Source organism: Macaca fascicularis, chromosome 3, assembly GCF_037993035.2.
Source record: "Macaca fascicularis isolate 582-1 chromosome 3, T2T-MFA8v1.1".
Lineage (NCBI taxonomy): Eukaryota > Metazoa > Chordata > Mammalia > Primates > Cercopithecidae > Macaca > Macaca fascicularis.
In genome coordinates this window covers 184519016-184537085 of record NC_088377.1, presented here as the reverse complement: position 1 = coordinate 184537085, position 18070 = coordinate 184519016, and the positions used below count along the sequence as shown (strand labels likewise).

Sequence of the window (18070 nt, the reverse complement as noted above, 5' to 3'; positions counted from 1 at the left end):
TAGAAACAAGGAACTGAGTAGAAGGTTACATGTGGGAAAAGAAAGTTTGTTTTGCATTGCATTCTTTCTGCTGACGTGGGGTTTATGGAGTATAAATAAAGTGAGGCGGAGGCTCTGAGCGCGGCCGCCATGTTCTCTGTGTGTCTTTGTCTTTTGTGTGTTCTTTCATTCTCCACCACCCCCGGCACGGACCCCAACATTAGCCAGGATGGTCTTGATCTCCTGACCTCGTGATCCGCCCGTCTCGGCCTCCCAAAGTGCTGGGATTACAGGCTTGAGCCACTGCGCCCGGCCACTGCTGCATTTTTCTCCATCTCCAGGTACAGTTCGGGATGTGGATGCCTGTTCCCACACAAAAACACTTGGGATTCATTCCTGATACCCCAATTCATCCCGATTTTCCTCCATTTAAAGTCAGACTCACCTACATGTTTGGTCAGAGAGATGTGTGTTTTAAAAATCCCTGAGGAAGGAGGCAGGGACTGTGCCCTCAGATGATTATTGGTGAAGTGGATTTATGCTTAATTTCAGTTTGAGAGAATGTTGCTGTGTCTCTGCCTAGGACAGGCAGTCCATTGTGGCCCTGGGTGACAAGGGAAGTCCACAGAGGCCCAGTGTTTGTCACCTGTGGCTACCAGTGTCTGCAGAGCCAGAATTGAGCTACTCCCTTGAAAGGATGAGCGCTGATGGGCAGTTGTATGCCAAGTTGCTATGGGGCTTGTTGATCTCTCAAATTCCAGGTGACAAGATCAATCCATCCTTCAGGGGCTCCTTCCAGCAGACTCTGGCAGTTACAAACTGGTTCAGGTGTGGAAGATCATACCACTTTACCTTTGGTTTTTCTTTGTAAAACAAATAATGAAAGACAGATGAAAACAAGAATTCTACCACTGGGCAGGCAAGAATTCTCTTCTGGAAAACAGAAATTTGTGACTCTTCCCCACATTGGTCTTGAAAGAGCTTGGCTGCAGAGTGGCTATTATTAAAATGTCAAAAAACAAACAAACAAACAATCAAACAAACAAAAAAAACAAAAACAGAAGATGCTGGTGAGGCTGCAGAGGAAAGGGAATGCCGATACACTGCTGGCCAGAGTATAAATTAGTTCATGGAAAATTTAAAGCAGAGAGAAGTTTTGAGATTTCTGAAATAATTTAAAACAGAACTACCTTTCAACCCAGCAATTCCTTTACTGTGCATTTACCTAAAGGAAAATAATTGTTCTGCCAAAAAGACAGATGCACTTGCACATCCGTCACAGCACTATTCACAGTAGCAAAGCCATGGAATCAACCTAGGTGGCCATCAGCGGTAGACTGGATAAAGGAAATGTGGTACATGTACCCCATGGAATACTATGCAGACATGAAAAGAATGAAAACATGTCTTTTGCAACAAGATGGATGGAACTGGAGACCATAATCCTAAGCAAATTAACATAGGAATGGAAAAGCAAATATCACGTTCTTGTGTATAAGTGGGAGCTGAGCATTGGGTACACATGGATATAAAGATGGGAAGAGTAGACACTGCAACTACTAGAGGGAAGAGAGAAGGAGGGTGGAAAGAGCTGAAAAACTACCTATTGGGTACTATGCTCACTGCCTGATGATGAGATCATTTGTGCCCCAAACCTCAGTATCACCATAGCATTAGCATCTCCAGGGAACTTGTTAGAAATGTAAATTCTTGGTCCTTACCCCCACCTACTGATCAGAACCTTGGGGATGGGACCCAGTGATTTGTACCTTAACAAGCCTGCAGGTGGCTCTGAGGCATACTCAGGTTCGAGAGTTCTTGGTGTAGGCAACGCTCAGCTCTGTCTGTACACTCTACAGTTACCTGAGGTAGAGTGTTAAATATTCACTGACATTCACAGCCTCTTCCTGCAAATTTTGAGTTAATTGCCCTGGGATAGGACACAGGCATCAGTATTTTTAAAAACTCTTGTCTTAGGTAGTTTTAATATGTAACTATCCAGCAAGAGGTACTAGACTGCTTTTGTCACTAGCTCTGAGCACCCCAAGATCATTCCTGCCTGCTTTTATGACCACAACCCTTGCTGTTTCATGGATTTGCCTGGGTGTGAGAGGTTCCTGTCTCATGTTCACTCTCTGCTCTGGAGAGTCAGCTGCTGCCAACAAGTTTTCTTCTCCACCACCTCTCCCATCAATCTTACCCAACCTCAGTAGTTCCCTGGGCTGAAGCCAAGCTCTCCCAGGCAGCCTGGCTGGGAGCTTTGCAGTCAGGGGCCGCACACTTACGGCTTGTAACAATGAGCTGCTGACACCACCCACTATTTGCTGATGAGGGAACCACCACAGAAGTGGGAGCCATAATTCAGGGACACCTGGTAGGGGAGAGAATTCTCTTCACAGGTGTAGCCCCCAATGATCTTGTCATCATTGTCAAAGGGGACAGCAACTGGAGTGGAGATGGGAAGGGAGAAGGCACCTCAGTAGCATATTAGGGGTGGCACTCCCTGCCTGCAGTTGATTTCTGCTAATTAGAAATCCTTAACAAGCACAGTGAGTCTATGCAAGGGAGGGAGCACTGCCATCCCTGGTGAGCATCACTGGATGTGGCTCCCAAGTCTTTGTGTCTGCAGGGTATGTAGCTAGGTGCCCAGTGGGGGCTCAGATCTTTCCTGGGATCACCAGGCTGAGGTCCTAAGGGATGTCCTCACAATGCTTCCAGTCGGATTGGAGTTGGGATGTGGTTGGTCACCCACCATGTGCTTCTCTCTTTTATTGATCGCCTGTGCACTTCCTCTGGCAATTTGAGCCCTGGATTATCAGGATACTTTCCCCAAGCTAGGAACACCCCTTGGCTGTGTAGACCTGGCCATGACCAGCTTCCCCCTCAGCTCAGATCTGTGCAGTCAGGGCAGAGGTGATGGCAGCCCCCAGGTTCACTTCGGAAGAACATAGGTAGATGTTGTTATTGGCCAATAGAACAGCAATTCTTAACCTTGGCTGCATGCCTGGAAATGTTAAAAATCACCTAGGAAGCTTAAAAGCTCAGTACACAGGCTGCACCCCAGAAACATGAAGTTAGAACTTCTCCAGGTTAGTCTGTGGCATCAGTAATTTTTCAACCTCCCCAGGTGCATTCGTGGTTAAGAGCAGCTGTAGTGGTGCTATTCTGGTGCTGTCGGAGCCAAGCCTGAAGACTGCTGCTTCATATCATAGGCCTGTCCCACTTGGTCTCCTAGCTTTACCAACCACAGCACAGATATGGATGAATGACAGTGGTGGGAGTGAAGTCACGGAGAATGTGAAACAGGTGAGGCTTAAAGAGAGCCCAAGGAAGATGAGGAGAGATGCCAGATGGAGGAAATAGAATACCAGAACACAGTCAAAAGAGGAGAGGTAGCAAGAATGGAAGGGCATGTGTCTGCCAGGAAGGATGGTGGGTGGGGCCTGAGGCAGGGCATGAAACTCACCAGTAGCTCCCACAAAGACAAGGATCAGGAGTGGATTCACGATGGTAGAGTGTACCTGGCTGGTGGTGGAGGACCCATCTTTATACCTCCCAAGGATCGGAAGAGGAGGTGTCTGTGAGGTGAGGGTCACCGTTCCTCCCAGTACAAACACACCTGCAGCTTTCCCCTTCCCGGGGTCTTGCATCAGCTCAGCTATGTTTGGCCACTCTGTGAGTTTGTGATTCACAGGTGATAAGGAAACTTGCCCTCTGAGAGCAGGGAGGGAGACCGGCTGTTTCCTGCAAGGATGCTGGAATGGGAAAGACAGGGGAAGCCAAACCCCGGATCACACAGCTGGGCTTTCTTAGGCCGAGGAGATGAGGGCTAGAAAGAGGGAGAATGGCCTGGCTGTTTAAGAATCCTTTTAACTATTGGGGATGTATTTAATGTACTTAAGGAAGGGCAAGTGTTGGTAACAAGCTTGCTTTTCAGTGTCCTGAAGCCCCAGTGAGAGGAGCAAAGTCTTATCTAAGGCTCATTCCTGTGAATATGAAGATGCTTCTCTCCAGTCAGTGTGCGGGAAGGTCAAATCCAAGGCTTTGGGGAATGAGAATTCCAACACTAAGGGGTAAGGAGAAGGAAGACTCAACATTCTATACAATTCTGGGCTTCCAGGTGGTTCTCCTTCCTACTAAGGCTCAAGGATGGGAAGTGTTTCAAAGAAGGAGGGGGCACAGTTTAGGTAGGAGCTTACTCAGTGCATATGGAGGATGGAAAACCAATGGCGCACTCCTCCCCTTCTTCAATGTGAAGACATTTGTCTCTCTCATGTGCATCCTGTCATAGGTTCTTTTTCTGCAGCCTCACGGTTGCCCTGGCAACCTGCACTCAGGGTGATGCAAACTGACCCACCTGTTCGTGACTGACAGTCTAAACCAGAATGACATGCCCCCAATCAGATGTCAGAGTTTAGACCATGGTAAACCTGGGTTACGATCTGATCTGAGAATGAGCAGTAGGTAGAGATTTAAGCACATGGTAATTGGGTCACATATTGGGTTCAGTAACGAAGATGTGGAGGGGTGGGTCTAGAATTCTCTATTTTAGATGCAGTGAGATTATGCTGGGCTCAGTACAAAGTGAATCTTCTCAGAGAATACCCTGATTTGGGCCCTACCAAGGCTACTAAGACACAGTTGTGTAATTGACTGAGGCATAACATGACCAGAGCATGTGGAGATGGAGATGCTGTGTGCGCTCAGGTCTAATGATGAAAGGAGGAGCTTCCTTATGAGGGTGCTTTCCCTTCTCAGCAACTCTGAGCTCAGGTTGGTGACGGGCAGGAGTTCAAGTTTGAATTCTTTGAAAGGTAAAGGAAACAGTTATGTTCTGGAGACAGTGAACAAAATGAGAAAAGCTCAGAAATTTGGTGGTGCAATTGGACATGGACAGGGGGCTAGAGGGAGGAAGCAAATGGAAACCAGAGACAATTGGAGAAAATGCCAAAGTGGGGCCCGTGGAGTTCAGAGGATCCACGGAGAACCTTCGGGTTTGGCTCCTAGAATGGCCGCCAAGCCAGCTTCCCCACAGCCAGGAGACCCACTGCTCGGAGACCCCCTCTCCACCTGTACCCCTTCTAATCACTGATGAGCTCATACCTAACACTGCTATCCTTAGATGGTGCATGGTGCCTGACTGCTTTACAAGAGTTTTCATGTAAGCAGCAGTGGTATGTTGCTTTTCATTTATGTTGAGTTTCACAGTTTAACTTCCCACAAGCATGCTAATTGTGATTTGTGCAGAGCAAAATTATTTCCATTTATAGAGGAAGACAATGAGACTCAGAAGGATTCTGTCTTGCCTGAGAATACAGACATTGGCAGAGCTGATCATAAGGCCAACGGAAGCCATGGAGAGCGCTGTGAAGTGTGGGAATTGCTGCAGGTGGCATCTAAAATATTTATTGGGGATCAAGGCAGAGGTCCCCAGAGGACAAACTGTACATCTGATTCCTTCCTGGTGCTTTTCTTCCTGGCAGAAATAGATGATTGAATTCACGTCTCTCCTGACACCTTGTCTCAGAGCGTTACCTTGCCACAGTTCCAGACCCATCCAGGCCATGACCGCCATGTAGATGACACACCTCTCTGCTCGTGAATAACTGGCCAAGCCTGACGTATCCAGGTTTTGGAGCATTGATAATATGGGCTTTTCCTGTGTTGTCCCTAAACATGTTGTTTCATTTTGTCCCATTGTCATGGGGTCTTCGCAGAACTCCTGCCTTGGAGGATAAGGAGAGACTCTTCCTCTAGCAACTATAGACACCAGTGTGCACTAAACAGGGAGGTGAACCTCGGTAGAAGGTGGAAACAATTTTTGGAAAAGGGGATTTTTGGATCAGTGCTTGTGGCTCTGACTCTGTGAAAAGTAACACCCAAGAATATGAGGATTTTCTGTATCTAGAGCTTGAATACAAGCCTTCTCCAGTATTTTGTGCTCTTCCTTAAATGATCACAGTATAGTCTGAGGTCATCTTTCTTCAAAAAGGAATGACCTTACAGGCAGAGACATAGCTGTAGGTGTTACAGTATGAGCTGTTACCTCGTTATGTAGATTCAGATGTGTAGGACAGGTTGAGATACAGTTGCCCAGGCTCCATTTGGAGGACATGCCATTCTTGGTACTGTTCATTCTGAACTATGGATTTCTTTGTCTACTTTTCGAAGATACCTTTCCATCTTGTGTTTAGTGCTTAGCACACCAAACCACTGTCTTTCAATTATGATAACAGTGAGTCATTTCTGTGTGCTTACTATATGCCACGTAACTTACTATACAACATGTAACTCATATAAGTTAAGAATGCTTTTTTCATTTTATCATCACAACCACTTTGGGATTTTACATTTTACAGATGATTGAATGATCATTTTACAGATGATCGAATGAGTTTTCTGGAGCTAAAGTGACGCTTCCATCTCCCAAAGCAGCAGCTCCCAGCCAGAGCCAGCTCCCAGCCAGAGCCAGCTCCCTGCACTCAAGACCTTGGCAAAACAACCAGAGCCGGAAAGAACCACAAGAGAAGCTTTCAATCACTTTGTCCCCCATTTATTTCTCTTCTCTCCTGCATTTTTCTCCATCTCCATGTACAGTTCGGGATGTGGATGCCTGTCCCAACAAAAAACACTTGGGGATTCATTCCTGATACCCCAATTCATCCCGATATTCCCCCATTTAAAGTCAGATCTCACCTACCTGTTTGGTTAGAGAGATGAGTGTTTTCAAATCCCCAAGGACGGAGGCAGGGACTGTGCCCTCAGATGATTATTGGTGAAGTGGATTTATACTTAATTTCAGTTTAAGAGAATGTTGCTGTGTCTCTGCCCAGGACAGGCAGTCCATTGTGGTCCTGGGTGAGGAGGGAAGCCCACAGAGACCCAGGGTTTGTGACGTGTGGCTGCCAATGTCTGCAGAGCCAGAATTGCGCTAATCCCTTGAAAGGATGGGTGCTGATGGGCAGGTGTATGGCCGGATGCTATGGGGCTTGTTGATCTCTCAAATTCCAGGTGACAAGATCAATGCATCCTTGGGGAGTCCCTTCCCAGCAGGCTCTGGCGGCTACAAACTGGTTCAGGTGTGGAAGATCATACCACTTTACCTTTGGTTTTTCTTTGAAAAACAAACAACAAAAGACAGATGAAAACAAGCATTCTACCAGTGGGCAGGCAAGAATTCTCTTCTGGAAACGGGATGTCTGTGGCTCTTCCCCACATTGGCCTTGAAAGAACTCGGCAGCAGAGTGGCTATTATTAAAATGTCAAAAACACAGAAGATGCTGCTGAGGCTGCAGAGGAAAGGGAACACTTATACACTGTTGGCCCGAGTGTAAATTAGTTCATGGAAATATTTATGCAGAAAGCAGTTTGGAGATTTCTGAAATAATTTAAAACAGAACTAATATTCCACCCAGCAATTCCTTTAGTGGGCATTTACCCAAAGGAAAATAATTGTTCTGCCAAAAGGACAGATACTCTTGCACGTCCGTCACAACACTATACACAGTAGCAAAGCCATGGAATCAACCTAGGTGGCTATCAGTGGCAGACTGGATAAAGGAAATGTGGTACACACACTGTGGAATACTATGCAGCCATGAGAAGAATGAAATCATGTCTTTGCAGCAACATGGATCAACTCAGAGACCATAATCCTAAGGAAATTAACATAGGAATAGAAGACCAAATATCACATTCTCACGTATAAGGGGGAACTGAGAATTGTGTACACATGGATATAAAGATGGGAACCGTAGACACTGCAACTACTAGAGGGAAGAGGGAAGGAGGGTGGAAAGGGCTGAAAAACTATCTATTGGGTACTATGCTCACTTCCTGAGCGATGAGATCATTTGTACCCCAAAGCTCAGCATCACACAATATACCCATGTAACAAACCTGCACATATAGCCCCTGAATCTAAAATAAAAGTTGAAATTATTTTTTCAAAAATGGGCCCTGGGCCCAAAGCGACGGCTTACACCTGTAATCCCAGCACTTTGGATCACCTGAGGTCAGGAGTTCAAAACCAGCCTGGTCAACATGGTGAAACCCTGTCTCTACCAAGAATACAAAAAAAAAAAAAAAAAAATTAGTTGGATATGATGGTGGATGCCTGTAATCCCAGGCACTTGGGGGGCTGAGTCATTTGAACCCGGGAGGCAGAGGCTGTAGTGAGGAGAGACCATGCCACGGCACTCCAGCCTGGCTGTGTTTGATTCAGAAGGAGATGTTTTGTGTGAAGGCTGAGGTGGGGGCTCTTCAGAGCCTCTGTGGGAAGGAGGGCATAAGCCGTGGTGGTGGACAGAGTTGTAGCTTTCTGCTTCTTTGCCCTATTGTCAGGACCCAGAGGTGAACAGTACTAGCCTCCATCCCAACCACACGCTCTGGAGACCTTCACATCTCACGGTTCCATGTGAGCAAATGGACTTGGAGAGCTGTGTGGCCTGAGAACATGCAACCACATGGCCTGCCTCTCACTCAGTATTTTGTCTTGGATTTTGAATAAGCATTTTTTTGCTTGTTAGGTGTTTTTGTTGTTGTTGTTGGTGGTTTATTTTACACTAAACACTTGGAAGAAATCCCATGGTTATCTGTGATTTTCATGCCCTGTTTCTGCTGACAACCCTTCTGAGTGGGGTGACTCACTTTCTTGTGTAAAGAGTCTACGTGGCCCAGGTAGGAGGTGGAAGCAGCTGTCTGGAGGCCATTGGGATCCTTATGTCTGTCTCTTGGCTTCAGGTAACCAGCTGGGCTTTGATAGGAATGATCTGAATGGAGACAGAAAACAGTGGAAACTAACACTCCCCGCCCAGCCCTGTTTCTTTGAAGCGTTTGGTTCTTCCCTTGACTCTTGAGTGATGATGACATTCAGACGTGGCACTGACATTATGGTAAGAAAGGGAAAAAGTGTATGTTTCTTCTCTATCTGTCTACTGTATATATTTCTCCATAAGCCGACAAACTCAAGGCTGTAAGGTGAACTAGTGTCTGTGTTTGGATTCCATAAAAAAAAATCCATGTTGAACAAAGTAATGTTTTTATGCAGTGACTTTCTGGGTAAACTGTGTGTATCTGTCCATTGTATGTGAGCGCTGAGCCCGGTTTTCCTCTGAAGGTAGTAAGTGGTAGCCGTCTCCTCACATGAATCACACATCTGGAGCACAGATGACCTTCTCAAGGTAATTGATCTTACACATTTACCGTTTACCAAACAAGTGTCTGATGCATACTTGGGTGTATTCCACAGCATGTGGACTACGGTCCCCTGTGTTTGCCAGGAATGCTGTGCTCCATGTAAAGGTTTTATTCTACTCATCACTGTAATTTCCACGCTGCTCCGTGGACACTCGGAGGCCTGTGCTCTGTTCTCTGTAACTGGAATTGTGCTCTGAACTTGTCTGTCTCCCTTGGCTGTTCTTGGCCTTTGGTACCAGCTCCCAGGAGTGTCCACAACCACTTGGGACAGAAGGTGAAGGTGGAATTTCAAAGTGAAGCTTGCTTGGATCTTCAGTGACAACCTTGGACCAGCTACGGCCAGAATATGGGCCCTCTCAGAATTGCCAGGAGGAGGCTTTGGCAGGTGCCACACGTGCCACAGGGCCATGCCTCTCTCTGCTGCGTCCAGTGGGTGCAAACCAGCCAATGTGTGGCCAGAGTGGCTGGATGGTGTCACAGCCTTCAGGTGTCTTTCCTTCCACCTTTTTAAAAGAGTCCCAAATAACTCACTTGAAGTGTCTTAAAGGCGAGCAAGTTTTATGAAAATGAATCCTTCCTAGTTAATTAATCAAATGGGTGAATCCTGACCCTCTCTAGTTTCTTTCCCTGGTCAGAGTGGGGAGCTGTTGGTAGCTGTGGGATATACTGCGGCGTCCTACCCCAAAGGCAGAGGAGAGGAAAATACAGTGTGCAGAGATGAGCTTGATTCACAAGTTGCAGTCAGGATCCCGCTATGGTAGGCGGGACATCTCTCTAGCCTGCTCACAGAGATGGAACTAGGGAATTGAGGGAAGAGTTAAGGGGGTCAGGGAGATTTACTTGAGTCTGATTTTCCAGGTGAATGAGAAGGGGGGCTTGGTCAAGTGTTGGGTGCCGATACATTCCTGGGAGAGGCACATCACCACTAATGACATTTGTCATTATTGTTGTATGTTAGCAATAAGATTCAGCTGGTGAGATGTTTTGGGCCACCTCGAACATGCTGACACATTTTCTGTGCTGTGATTGTGCTGAAGGCAGAGTAGTTCTAACCACTGTGAGAACCCAAATAAAAATCAATACCCCCCCACCAAAGACCACCTTTCTGAAACACACGTTTCTCTAGAAAACAGTACCCCCCTTTCTCCCAAGATTCTTATTATTTTTGGATTCCATCTCTTTGTATGTGCTAATCTAGTCTACCATGGAACACATTTTGGGAGCTGGGGGCTCTGCTTACTTTTAAGGGGACATTTGTGTCTGACCTGGGATTGGTGTATGCTTTCCAGTGTGAAGGAGTGTGAGGGAGCAGGCACAGACACAGAGAGTGAGAACAGGGTCACTTTACTGGTATAGAGACTGCAGAGGGACAGGTGTTGGCAGCTATGATGTCCTTAATCCAGGCCAAATAGTTGTAGACCTTGGTGTAGACTCAAAGCTTGTTCTTCTGGGCATAGCCATAGCCCCAGGAGACAATGCCTTGGAGCTGTCTGTTACAGACCACAGGGCCACCAGAGTCACCCTGGGGGGAAGAAGGGACAAGTAGTATGGAGAGATGGAGGAGGAATATAGCTATATTTACTCTGAACCTTAAAAGACCCCTTTCCAGCCAGTTCTGTGGCTCCACATCCTTCTCACCGTGGCCCATTCTCTGTTCTTCCTAAGCAGACAGCATGCAGCCCAAGGGAGCCTTCCTGACTTCTCCATGGGGGCACTGCAGGGAGCCTCCTCAGCCCCGCCACCTTGGGAGTTCCAATCTTTTTCCTGGGTGTGGCCTGGGTATCAGTGGGAGCCTCAGCATGGGAAGGGTTGTTCAAATCATCTGGCAGGAATCCTTGCCTCCCTCAAGGAAGCCCACACAGAACATGTTGCTGGTAATCTCTCCAGAGTAGGAGGCTTCACACTCAGCCTGGGTCAGCACAGGAGCGTCCAGGCACTGCAGCTCGTCTGGGTAGTCAGCTGTGAGGATCAGGAAGAGATCAAAGAAAGTAGAAATGTGGGTTAGGCCAGAGGAGACAATAATCTAGGATGGAACATTGAAGAGGAACACTGCTCCTGGAGAGGACTCCAAAACATAAGTCCTGGCAAGGGACTGTGGCTTTTAGTTCCCAGAATGATCATTGTTGAACCCTTCCAAAGACATGATCACAGCAAGTTCTCCATTTGTCCTGTCTTCGGATTTTAGGAGACAAGTCCTTAGACTTTGCATCTCTCTCATGTTCAGTGCAGAGCCTGTGTGTAATGGGCACTAGAGAAGTGTGTTAAGCCTGGAGGCATGAGGATTCAAGTTCGGGGGCATGCTTCAATCTGGAAATTGTGAGGATGGAGGGAAGTAGAAGAACAAAGGGTCCCACTCACCACCAAAGCTCAGAGTGTTTCCCCAGCCAGAGATGAGGCACATGGTGCCAGCAGCTGAAGGGGCAGTGGGCAGAGAGATGGTGGAAACGCGGTCATTGATGACGGCAGGTGAGAAGAGCTTGATCAGCATGATGTCATTGTTCAGAGTCTTGTTGTTGTATTTGGGGTGGCTGATGATCTTGGCCGCGTTTATGAACTGCTCAGTCCCCTCCAGGACTTTGATGTTGTGTTCTCCCAGTCTCACCTGGATGCGGCTGATGGGCAGGGCAGGCATGGTGAAGACCTTCCTCCACTGCTGGGGTACCCATCCCACCTTCCCCAGGGTCCTTAAGCTCCCTGCTCATAGACAGCTCTGGAGGCATGGGGTGGGGTGTGTGGCCATATCTCATGGGCAGTAGAGGGATGTGGGTCAGTATAGGTATGAGACCCAGGTCTTTTCTGCTTCAGAGGTTGGTGGTAGTGGGGTGGGGAAGAGTCAAAAGGATCCCACTGGAGGCTGCTCCTCAACCCACCTCCACAGTCACTAGCACTGTGGGCACAAGGAGCTCCTTGAAGTTTTCCCAGCATTCTTCACCCCAGGCCTTTGCTAACTGCACACAGCACCTGTTCGTACCTCCCTTCTTAATCTAATCCAAGGGTAGCCATAGCATTAGCATCTCCTGGCAACTTGTTAGAAATGTAAATTCTTGGTTCTTACCCCCACCTACTGATCAGAACGTTGGGGATGGAACCCAGTGATTTGTGCCATAGCAAGCCTGCAGGTCGTTCTGATGCATGCTCAGGTTTGAGAGTTCTTAGTGTAGGTCATGGTTCTCAGCTCTGTCTATACACTGTACAGTTACCAGAGGTAGAGTGTTAAATACTCACTGATATTCATACCCTCTTCCTGAAAACTTTGAGTTAATTGCCCTGAGATAGGACACAGTTATCAGTATTTTTAAAAACTCTTTCTTAGGTGGCTTTAATGTGTAGCTAACCAGCAAAAGTACTTGCCTACTTTTCTCACTAGCTCTGACCACTCCAAGATCATCCCTGCGTGCTTTTATGACCACAACCCTTGCTGTTTCATGGATTTGCCTGGGTGTGGGAGGTTCCTGTCTTGTGTTCACTCTCTGCTCTGGAGAGTCAGCTGCGGCCAACATGTTTTCTTCTCCACCACCTCTCCCTTCCACCTTACCAAACCTCAGTACTTCCCTGGGCTGAAGCCATGCTCTCCCATGCAGCCTGGCTGGGAGCTTTGCCGTCAGGGGCCCCACACTTATGGCTTCCAGCAGTGACAGGCTGAAACTACCCACTGTTCGCTGATGAGGGCGCCACCACAGAAGTGGTAGCCAGAATTAAGGGACACCTGGTAGGGGACAGAATTCTCCTCACAGGTGTAGCCCCCAACGATCTTGTCATCATCGTCAAAGGGGGCAGCAACTGGAGTGGAGATGGGAAGGGAGAAGGCAAGTCAGTAGCATGTTAGGGGTGGTGCTCCCAGCCTGCAGTTGCTTTCTGCTAATTAGAAATCCTTAAGAAGCTCAATGAGGCTCGACAAGGGAGGGAGCGCTGGCACCCCTGGTGAACATCACTGGATGTGGCTCCCAAGTCTCTGTGTCTGCAGGGCACATAGCTAGGTATCCTGTGGGGGTTCAGATCTCTCCTGGGGTCACCAGGCTGAGCTCACAAGGAATGTCCTCACTGTGCTTGCTGTGGGATAGGAGTTGGGGTATGATTGTCTCACCCACTGAGTGCTTCTCTCTTTTATTCATCAGCTGTGTACTTGTCCTGGCTATTTAAGTCCTAGATTATCAGGATACTTTAGCCAAGCTAGGAAAACCCCCTGGCTGCGTAGACCTGGCCATCACCAGCTTCCCCCTCAGCTCAGGTTTGTGCTGTGAGGGCAGAGTTGAGGGAAGCCCCAGGCTCACTTCGCAGAACAAATGTAGACGTTATTATTGTCCAAAAGAACAGCAATTCTTAACCTTGGCTGCATGCCTAGAAATGTTAAAAATCACCTGGGAAGCTTAAAAGCCCAGAACACAGGCTGCACCCCAGACAAATGAAGTAAGAATTTCTAGAGTTGAGTCTCTGGCACGAGTAATTTTTCCACCTCCCAGGTGCATTCAAGTTTAAGAGCAGCTATAGTGGAGTATTCTGGTGCTGTGGGAGCCAAGCCTGAAGCCTGCTGCTTTATTTTGTGGGCCCGCCCCTCCTGGTCTCCCTTCCCAGCATCTCCATCTACAGCTTGGATATGGATGAATGACAGTGATGGGAGTGAAATCAGGGAGAGGTGAAAGAGGTGAAGCTTAAAGAGAGCCCAGGGAGGATTGGAAATAGAGATGCCAGATGAAGGAAACAGAACATCAGAGCACAGTTAAAAGAGGAGAGGTGGCAAGAATGGAAGGACATGTGTCTGCCAGGAAGGGGTGTGGGTGGGGCCTGAGGCAGGGCATGAAACTCACCAGCCGCTCCCACAAAGGTGGATTGGATTCGTGGTGGTAGAGTGTGCCTGACTGATGGTGGAGGACCAGTCTTTATACCTCCCGAGGATGGGGAGAGGAAGTGTCTGTGAGGTGAGGGTCACTGCTCCTCCCAGGACCAACAAACCTGCAGCTTTCCCCTTCCCAGGGTCTTGCATCAGCTTGGCTATGTTTGGCCACTCTGTGGGCTTGTGATTCACAGGCGATAAGGAAACTTGGCTTCTGAGAGCAGAGAGGGAGACTGGCTATTTCCTGCAAGGATGCAGGGATGGGGAAGACAGGGGAAGTAAAGGCCCGGATCACACAGCTGGGCTTTCTTAGGCCGAGGAGATGAGGGTTAGAAGGAGAGAGAATGGCCTGACTGTTTAGGAATCTTTTTAACTATTGGGTATGTATTTAATATACTTAAGGAAGGGTAAGTGTTGGTAAGAAGCTTGGCTTTTCAGTGTCCTTGAGCCCCCGTGAGAGGAGGAAAGTCTTATCTAAGGCTCGTTCCTGTGAATATGAAGATGCATCTCTCCAGTCAGTGTGTGGCACGGTAAAATCCAAGTCTTTGGGGAATAAGAATTCCAACACTAAGGGGTAAGGAGAAGGGAGACTCAGCATTCCATAGGATTCTGGGCTTCCAGATGGCTCTCCTTCCTACTAAGGCTAAAGGATGGGAAGTGTTGCAAAGAAGGAGGGGGCACAGGTTAGGTGGCAACTTAGTCCATCTCGAGGATGGACAACCAATGGTGCACTCCTCCCCTTCTCTAAGGTGAACACATTTGTCTGTCTCATGTGCATCTTGTCATAGGTTCCCTTTATGCAACCTTAAGATTGCCCTGGAAACCAGCACTCAGGGTGATGCAAACTGAACCACCTGCTCGGGACTGATAGCCTGAACCAGAATGACATGCCCCCAGTTAGATGTCAGAGTTTGGACCATGGTAAATCTGGGATAGGATGTGATTTGAGAATCAGCAGTAGGTAGAGATTTTAGCACATGGTAAATGGGTCCATATTGGCTTCAATAACAAAGATGTGGAGGGGTGAGTGTAGAATGTTCTATTTTAGATGCAGTATGTTGTATGCAGTACAAAGTGAACCTTCCCAGAGAATATCCTGATTTGGGCCCTACCAAGGCTACTAAGACACAGTTGTGTAATTGACTGAGGCATAACCTGGCCAGAGCAGCGTGGAGATGGAGATGATGTCTGCAGTCAGGTCTAATGATGTAAAGAAAGGAGGAGTTTGCTTATGAGGGTGCTTACCCTTCTCAGCGACTCTGAGTTCAGGCTGGTGATGGGCAGGAGTGAGCAGAGTTCAAGTCTGAATTATTTGAAAGGTAAAAGAATCAGCGATGTTCTGGAGACAGTGAAAAAAATGAGCAAAGCTCAGAAACTTGGTGGTGAAATTGGACATGGCCAGGGGGCTAGAGGGAGGAACCAAATGGAAACCAGAGGGAATTGGAAAAAATGCCAAAGTGGGGCCTGTGGAGTTGAGAGGACATACAGAGTACCTTTGGGTTCAGCTCCTGCCATGGCCACCGAGCCAGCTTCCCCACAGCCAGGAGACTCACTGCGCGGAGACACCCTCTCCACCACGTACCCCCTCTAATCACTGATGGGCTCAAACCTAACACTGCTATACTTAGATGATGAATGGTGCCTGACGGCTTTACAAGAGTTTTTACGTTAGCAGGAGTGGTGCATAGCTTTTTGTTTATGCTGAGTTTCAAAGTTTAACTTCCCACAAACATGCTAATTGTGATTTGTGCAGAGCAAAATTATTTCCATTTATAGAGGAAGACAATGAGATTCAGAAGGATTCTGTGTTGCCCAAGAATACAGATCTTGGCACAGCTAATCATAAGGCCAACTGAAGCCATGGAGAGCGTTGTGAAGTGTGGAAATTGCTGTAGGTGGCATCTATAAGGAGATTTATTGAGGATCAAGGTAGAGGTCCCCAGAGGACAAACTGTACATCTACATCTGATTCCTTCCTGGTGCTGTTCTTCCTGGCAGAAATAGATGATTGAATTCATCTTTCTCCTGACACCTTGTTTCAGAGCCTTACATTGCCATAGTTCCAGACCCATCCAGGCCATGACCGCCATGTAGATGACACACCTCTCTGCTCATGAATAACTGGCCAAGCCTGAGGTAGCCAGGTTTTGGAGTATTGATAATATGGGTTATTTCTTTGTTGTCCCTAAACATGTTGTTTCATTTTGTTCCCTTGTCATGGGGTCTTCACAGAACTCCTGCCTTAGAGGATAAAGAGACACATGCTCTAGCAACTGTGGACACCAGTATGCACTAAACAGGGAGGTGAACCTTGGTAGAAGATGAAAAATTTTTTTGGCAAATCGGATTTTTGGATCAGTGCTTGTGACTCTGACTCTCTGTCTGAAAGGGAACACTCAAGAATATGAAGATTTCTGTATCTAGAGCCTGAAGACTAGCCTTCTCCAGTATTTTGCGCTCTTCCTTAAAGGATCACAGTATAGTCTGAGGTCAGATTTCTTCAAAAAAGACTGACCTCACAGGCAGAGAAGACAGATATAGGTGGAGACTGTTACTTCATACTGTAGACCCAGATGTGTAGGACAGGTTCAGATCCAGCTGCCCAAGCTCAATTTGGAGGACATGCCATTCTTGGTACTGTTCAATCTGAATTATAGATTTCTTTGTCTACTTCTCTAAGACATCTTTCTGTCTTGTGTTTAGGGCTTAGCCCACCAAACCACTGTCCTACAATTATAACAGTGAATCATTTTTGTGTGCTTACTACACCATGTAACTTGCTATATAGCATGTAACTCATGTAAGTTCAGAATGTGTTTTTCATTTTATCATCACAACCACCTATGGGATTGCCCATTTTACAGATGATCAAATGAACTTTCTGGAGGTGAAGTGACTCTCCCATCTCCCAGAGCAGCAGCTTCCAGCCAGAGCCGGCCCTGCCTGCACCTAAGACCTTGGCAAAGCGACCAGAGCCAGAAAGGACCACAAGAGAAGCTTTCAATGACTTTTAGCAACTTTGTCCCCTTTTTTTTCTCTTCTCCTCTCCTGCATTTTTCTCCATCTCCAGGTACAGTTTGGGATGTGGATGCCTGTCCCCACACAAAAACACTTAGGATTCATTCCTGATACCCCAATTCATCCCGATTTCTCCCTCTTTATTTATTTATTTATTTATTTTATTATACTTTATGTTCTAGGGTAGGTGCAGGTTTGTTACATATGTATATATGTGCCATGTTGGTATGCTGCACCCATTAACTCGTCATTTACATTAAGTATATCTCCTAATGCTATCCCTCCCCGCTCCCCCCACTCCACAACAGGCCCCAGTGTGTGATGTTCCCCTTACTGTGTCCATGTGATCTCATTGTTCAGTTCCCACCTATGAGTGAGAATATGCGGTGTTTGGTCTTTTGGTCTTGCGATAGTTTGCTGAGAATGATGGTTTCCAGCTGCATCCATGTCCCTACAAAGAACATGAAGTCATCCTTTTTTATGGCTGCATAGTATTCCATGGTGTATATGTGCCACATTTTCTTAATCCAGTCTGTCATTGATGGACATTTGGGTTGGTTCCAAGTCTTTGCTATTGTGAATAGTGCTGCAATTAACATACGTGTGCATGTGTCTTGATAGCAGCATGATTTATCATCCTTTCGGTATACACCCAGTAATGGGATGGATGGGTCAAATGGTATTTCTAGTTCTGGATCCTTGAGGAATCGCCACACTGTCTTCTACAACGGTTGAAGTAGTTTACAGTCCCACCAACAGTATAAAAGTGTTCCTATTTCTCCACATCCTCTCCAGCACCTGTTGTTTCCTGACTTTTTAATGATTGCCATTCTAACTGGTGTGAGATGGTATCTCACTGTGGTTTTGATTTGCATTTCTCTGATGGCTAGTGATGATGAGCATTTTTCATGTGTCTGTTGTCTGCATAAATGTCTTCTTTTGAGAAGTGTCTGTATCCTTTGCCCACTTTTTGATGGGGTTGTTTGTTTTTTTCTTGTAAATTTGTTTGAGTTCTTTGTAGGTTCTGGATATTAGCCCTTTGTC

At 46.9% G+C, this 18070-nt stretch overlaps 1 protein-coding gene and 1 gene segment (V, D, J or C); both read right to left on the bottom strand.

Annotated features, from left to right (window-relative positions):
* Positions 1–18070, bottom strand: part of LOC102137723 (T cell receptor beta constant 1-like) — a 266137-nt gene that overhangs the window by 105983 nt on the left and 142084 nt on the right.
* On the bottom strand, positions 10610–11836 carry LOC123572167 (serine protease 1-like). The gene is made up of 3 exons (XM_065541093.1): positions 11536–11836; positions 10999–11136; positions 10610–10698 (listed from the first exon to the last, which is right to left on the bottom strand). Exons 1-3 carry the CDS (start codon positions 11807–11809, stop codon positions 10610–10612), a joined length of 501 nt encoding a protein of 166 aa, XP_065397165.1. The 5' UTR covers positions 11810–11836.

What these genes read in the sequence shown, in the direction of transcription:
- LOC123572167 (XM_065541093.1), bottom strand. Translation starts at nt 11,809, where the DNA reads ATGCCTGCCCTGCCCATCAGCCGCATCCAGGTGAGACTGGGAGAACAC. An exon ending in AAACACTCTGAGCTTTGGTG is followed by an intron (nt 11,137 to 11,535) that starts GTGAGTGGGACC and finishes TGATCCTCACAG; the next exon opens with CTGACTACCCAGACGAGCTG. An exon ending in AGGCAAGGATTCCTGCCAGA is followed by an intron (nt 10,699 to 10,998) that starts TGATTTGAACAA and finishes CTTCCCCCCAGG; the next exon opens with GTGACTCTGGTGGCCCTGTG.